The sequence below is a fragment of the Macaca thibetana genome, chromosome 4 (assembly GCF_024542745.1).
Source record: "Macaca thibetana thibetana isolate TM-01 chromosome 4, ASM2454274v1, whole genome shotgun sequence".
NCBI classification, from domain to species: Eukaryota; Metazoa; Chordata; class Mammalia; order Primates; family Cercopithecidae; genus Macaca; species Macaca thibetana.
The window spans coordinates 29,007,981-29,014,308 of record NC_065581.1 but is presented as its reverse complement, the minus strand read 5'-3'; the positions used below and the strand labels follow the sequence as shown (position 1 = coordinate 29,014,308).

General features: G+C 37.6%; 1 protein-coding gene across 1 annotated transcript; it reads right to left on the bottom strand.

Moving 5' to 3' along the window:
• Positions 1-756: 756 nt before the first annotated feature.
• Positions 757-1,701, bottom strand: LOC126953343 (olfactory receptor 2H2-like). The gene has a single exon (XM_050788828.1). The coding sequence runs from the start codon at positions 1,699-1,701 to the stop codon at positions 757-759; it is 945 nt and encodes a 314-aa protein (XP_050644785.1).
• Between the last annotated feature and the right edge of the window lie 4,627 nt (positions 1,702-6,328).

Sequence of the window (6,328 nt, the reverse complement as noted above, 5' to 3'; positions counted from 1 at the left end):
TATAACTACCATCTAAAATGTAATAGGTATATAATAGGAAAGCCATAAATATCTATAAGATAAAAGAATAATTGGGTCTGATAAAAAGATAGCCATTTTGTTACAATAAGGCCTCAGAATGAAGAAGAATCACAAGTCTATTCCTGTAATTGGGGGCCCAGAATATCAAGGCTCAAATTGAGAAACTTGCACATACACTCTTACCTTGGTAACAGCACCAGAGAGCAGTAAATGTGGACTTTGGCATGGCAAATGCTTTGCATTGGATAGTGAAAGGCACATTACACGTCAACAGTGGTGATGCTGAGACAGAGAGACACAGCAATTAAAACCAAGACCTGCCAGATTACAGTATAGGGGTACATATACGTTGCTCAAGAAGTTTCTGTCTCAAAACTTTAGAAATCTTCTTGTGACTGAAAGCACTGGTGAAGCTTGTAGGAAAATAGAACAAAAAAAGAATGAAATAAAAAGGCATGAAATGTACTACTTGGTATTTTATTTTGCAAGTAATGTGTTTCTTGTGTCTTCTCCTACTCTCCCATTCAATTGCATTGTGTCCTTTTCAAGACAATAGCTATTAAGTATATTAATTTCTATACCATACTGTGTCTAAATCCACATATGAAGAATTTAAGGCCCAATGAATGATTGATAAAGGGAACTGAAATCTCAACCTGAACAGAATGCAGCTTTTTCTCTCCTACTTTTGGCTTAGGAGGTGTATCTCCAGCTTTTTGTGATGGGGTAACCTTGTTAGTTATTCTGGGAATCCCAGGTCCTCCTCCCCAATCTTATCAGTGCTCCCTTTACCTCCTTGTTCCTTAGAGTGTAGATGAGGGGATTAAGAGTTGGGGTTACCACAGTGTAGAAAAGAGTGAGAAATTTACCCCATTCATGAGAATAGTGATTTTTTGGTTGAAGGTAGACACCTGTGACAGTGCCATAAAAGAGAGAAACCACAAGAAGGTGAGAGGTGCAGGTGCCAAATGCTTTCTTCTGTCCCACAGTTGACTTAATCCTCAGCACAGCCTTAGCAATAGCACCGTAAGAGGAAAGGATAATGATCAAGGGCACCACCAGGAGGATAACACTGGCTGTAGACATCTGAATTTCATTGTAGGTAGTATCAGTACTGGAGAGCTGAATCAGAGCTGGGACTTCACAAACGACATCATCCACCATCCGATGGGAGCAGAAGGGTAACAGGAGGGTGGCAGGGGACTGGATCAGAGACTGGGCCAAGCCAGTCCCCCATGCCAGGATAGCCAGCTGCAGACAAAGTTTTGGGTGCATGATCATGGTATATTGCAGTGGATGACACACTGCTACATAACGATCCACAGCCATGACAACAAGAAGGACACATTCCGTGGCCCCAAGCCACAAAAAAACATAGAGTTGAATGGCACAGCCAATGTAGCTGATGGTCTTTTCTGGGCCCCAGAAGTTAATCAACATCTGTGGAACACAGCTGCTGGTGAAACATAGGTCTAACAAGGAAAGGTTGGAAAGAAAGAAATACATAGGGATGTGGAGTTTTGGATCCTTCAAGGACACAAGAACTATGACCATATTTCCTGCAAGAGTCAAAAAATAAAAAATAAAAATGACCCAAAAAAGTATCTTCTCCAAATGTGGCTTGTTAGAGAAGCCCAGAAGGATGAAATCACTGTGGCTGTCATTGCAAATTATAATCATAGCTACTGGGGCAAATACCTCTCTGGGGAATGTTTCAAAAGTAGTTGCTTAAAAGCCTGTGATGGTTCCAGTACAGACAGGAAGAAGGGTGGTATATGACTTGTTTGATTCCTCTCTACTCGAGGATAAGATTTTCACCAGCTGTATTTTGGGAAAAAATGCAAGATTTAGTGAAGTGCTTTAATCTTTGATATTCATCATTCACTCTCTCTCTTCCTCTTTTACATCTTCCTCATATTTTGTCTCTGATTAAAATTGTTCATTATAAATATTATATAAAATATATGTAAGCACCAGCTAGTAAAAAATCACTTTGCTAAATATTAGATGTGTTCCGTCTGTGCTCTCAAAGAGTATACATTTACTATATTTATTACATAGTTCTATTCACTGCATATTAGCTTTATAACTCTTTCTCTATTTCTTTTGTTCTCTTAGTTCTCTGTGACCTTGTATCTTGATTTATTTCACTGTCTCCCATCTTTCCTCTCTTTCCTTCCCCTCTTCTCTCCCTGGATATTCTCCCTTTATCTTCTCTTTTTTCTCTCTCATTCTCCTCTTCTCCATTCCTCCTTTTCACTCTGTCTCTTATTGATGAGCTTGAATTCTCCCTCAGTCACCTTTATGCTGTGTGATATTAGGAAAAATGGTTAACATTTTTGTTCTTACCTTAGTTCTTTCCTTAGATTTTCTATTTGGAAAATAGGCGAAATTAAAAACCTACATATGCTTGTTGGAGAAATTAAATGTGAAAACGGGGGAAATACTAAAAAGTGTTCTTGGCACAAAGTAACTGTTCAATGTACGTTAGCAATAATTATCATGATGATGACACTGTTCAATAGATTGTTTCAGAAACCAAAATTTATTACCAAAGTTTTGCAGAGAGCATGAGTAAAAATAACATTTAGAAAAAAGAAATATTATATTTCTACATGACCTTCTTTGATGACGAATGATAAAGTATATCGAAGAAAACCAAAAGCTTGAAATTAGATGAAAATAGTTAAAATAATTAACAATAATAATTGTGTCAAATAGACCACTCAAGCCATAATTCTAAGGAAAATTATGACATAGTCTGATATTTACTATTACATCATCATACATTGTGGTGAATTCTTAATCACACTTTAATGTAGTTGGAACAATATGATGGTATATTATGCAATTACATATGTAAAATTTTTACATCAATATATGCTTTTGCTTTTACAAAGCTTGCTGGAGGTTATTTTCTGAATATCCTAGCCCTGTTGTCTCCTATCTTCCAACCATATTCTTACCCACCTATGATATGTCACATATAACTTTATCAATGCACTAGAAGCAAATTCATTTGAAGTTCTCTCAATCAGTAGTTCTCATGCTTAAAGGGTTTTAATCTACAGGTAAACCCACAAGTAAAATGTCACAGGGCATTAAGATGCACTGACCCTCATGGCTTAAATTTCACCATAATTTTACTCACATTTGTCTTTACTATGCTGTGCATTCTAGAACATCTATACATTCTCCTTTTTGTCTGTTTTTTGTTTGTTATTGTTCCTTTATTTTCTTTAGAATTTTTCAAATTAATGATGAAATGTTACTACTTTAGTTGTGAATTTGAGCTTGATATTATATTAGATAGAAGAGTAGTTTGATGTTTTAAAGAATCTCAGTCTTGTAGATTTTTCCATGTCCAGAATCAACCTGCCTCTTATCCCATCCTTCGATTTTCATCCACTTCATAACCACTAACTACTGATTTTGTTTTTTTCCTATTCAGATTGCTTTTCCTTTCCCCATTTTCTTTCTTGTATATTATCACCTACGGGTCTCTACCTAGCTAGTTTTATATATGTATCCATCCGTATGTCTTATCTCTTCCAGTTCCTTTTAAATTACTAATCATTGAAGGAGATGTGTCTTTTTTTCCTGGATCAACTATTTATAAAAGGTCCTTGGTTAGGGGACAGAGTCTTAGACTAGATGGTTTTTACTATGCAAAATTCAAGAATATTCTTAATCTCTGCTTCTCTTGAGATTATCTTTTTCCCGCAAATATAATTTTTCCTGTGATTTTATTTTAGTTGGCCTCCTCTGCTTTGCAGAACACTATCTGGGGGAGTTCATGGTAAAAGCCAGCACACCTCCATTCCTATGGTTATAAATGTAAAATACAGCATTTCTATCTCACCTTCTAAAGTAGGTGCCTCTAGTACCAGTGTATCACATCTCCTCAGCCCAGCTCTAATTTCAGCAGAGCTGCAAGGGACAGTTGTGTGTGAACTCAGATTCATTTCACACATACTGAGAGTGACCTACCTCAAGTATGCTGTATATGGCTTCCACCGGGCCCCAAGGCTTGTCTGACACCATGGGAGCCCATTTGGCTTGTAGACAAGCGCTGCCTAGAGGTACAAAACGCTTAATGACCCTAGGGGAAATCCTCCACAATGAAGAATTTTAACTAGGAATAAATGGTCCAGAAGCTCTTCCTTCAGGCAAAAACATACTGTGTGCTTTTCAGAAGGTCTTTAGAGAACTGGACTCCCATTACACACAACCTAGCTAATGCATCCCTAAATTACCTTTCTTTCTTAAATGTTTAACTCTTCCTGTTTCCTCACTTGTTCTTCTTGTAATCACCTCCAAAATCACTTATAGGTACTTAATTCCTTATCTTAAGTTCTGCTTTCAGGGGGAACCTAAATTAAGAGAGTTGGTTTTGAAATGGACCAAGAAATGAGAGTTTTAGAAGAATATTCAGGAAATGAATTACTCATCAGTCAGATTGCAACAGGTCATCCATTGTTGGGAGTAAATGGAATGCTAGCAACTCTTGGCATGCTTCAATATCACCATTACTCATAGTCTTACCTATTGTGGCCTGGGATGAGGTACAGATAGAAGGAGGAGCATTGGCTTATATGGTCTTCTAGCCTTTGAAAGTTTTGGAGGTAAAAGTAATTAGATAATTGTCAAGTTGACTGGCTTTCGTTAATTGTTTTGGAAGTCTTGAAGAAAAAGAACAGCATAGTCAAGTAAGCCAACTATCAACCTAGGGCATTGGTGCACAACTGCTTGTTGAACATAGATTTCTTGGCCCCACGCTTAGAGTTTCTGATTCTGTAGGTCTGGGGCAAGGTCCAAGAATTTGAATTTCTAACAAGGTCCCGAGTGATGTTAATGATGATACAGGTTCAGAAACTATACTTTGAGGATCACTAACTTAATAAATGCTATGAAAAGAAAACTTTCATGACAGTATTTAAAGAGATTCACATTTCCTCAGCCTTAGAGAAGGCTATTGAAAATCAGGCCCAGGACATAATTGTAAGGGTCATAGAGTCACAAAGGAGACAAAATGCGAGGCTCAGTAGACTTTTTAGGCTAAAACCAGGGCCCTGGTAGGGAAGGAGTCAGACACTGAGACCTTGATATCTGTACGTTGTACTCCAAAAACAGAAACTTTCAGATTTCTCTGAACCTGCCAAAGTGGCAGAAGCAGTCTTCCCCTTGCTAGAGGAAAGAAGCTCCTGCTTTCCTAGAAACCGTGCATAGCATGTTTCTTTCAAGATGATAATCCGTCTCAATATCTTTCACTGCCTTCATCCCACAACTCCTCCAAGAAAAAATAATAGCTTATTCTAAAATGTCATTGACTGGAATAACATGCATTATCAGTAATCCCTCTTAGAGGGGTACTAGAATGTAAACCCAGATTTGGGAAAGTTTATAGTCATGGGAACTTTCTCCGATGACTTAGAAATTAAGCTCCTGGAAAGAAATGCTGGATCCGGTTATAGTATACTGCAGCAATGTCTTGCTGAAACTTTAACACAGTGATATCCACAGTAAACAAAATACAGTGGCTGTAATTTCCTTAACAGGCTATTGAGGTAAGTGTCAGAAGGATCAGAGTTAGTAACTCTAGAGTGCATTTATTAGGTACAAGGAGAGGACCTATCACCTAACTACACTTCACATGATATCCCAGAGGACATTCCCTTTATAAAAAGAATGGAAAATACACTAGTTAGAGAGGCAAAGTATATTTCAGGGGCTTAATGCCCTCTGTAGACCACGGTTGACAATAGAAGATGCTTTCATGGAGCTGAGTTCCCTACTTTCAATATGAATGATACAATTTCATATAAACAGAGTCTGATGGCAGCTTTCAACTTCCAGAAGCTATCTAGACATAATGAACTGGCTTGAATCAACAACTGGAGGCTAGATAGATATACAGACAGCTAGAAAGTTGCTTGACTTGTGTCCCTGGAAAAAAAACAAAGTGAAAGTTGGTGAAATGGAAGCTACAATGAAAAAATTATGATCTCTCACTCAGTTTTTTATCAAAGCCAGGTCTCATACCTAGAGACTCTCAATTAAAGAGAAGGGCAAGTCCCTTAACTTTGGAATGCCACTGCAAATAAATACAATAAATATTGTACCTAATATTTCTTCAAAGTGATCTGTGACCATTTACAGAGAAATTGCACAAGAGGAAAGATAAATATTGAGACTAAAAACTTTGGGACTGTTGAATATAGGGTCCTAGTTGACACAAATGTTGGGGCACACGCCATCATGACCTCTAGTTAAGGTGGGGACTTAGAGAGGAGAAGAGACAAATAAT

Coding starts and splice junctions, on each gene's coding strand:
- LOC126953343 (XM_050788828.1), bottom strand. CDS start 1,701: ATGATTATAATTTGCAATGACAGCCACAGTGATTTCATCCTTCTGGGC.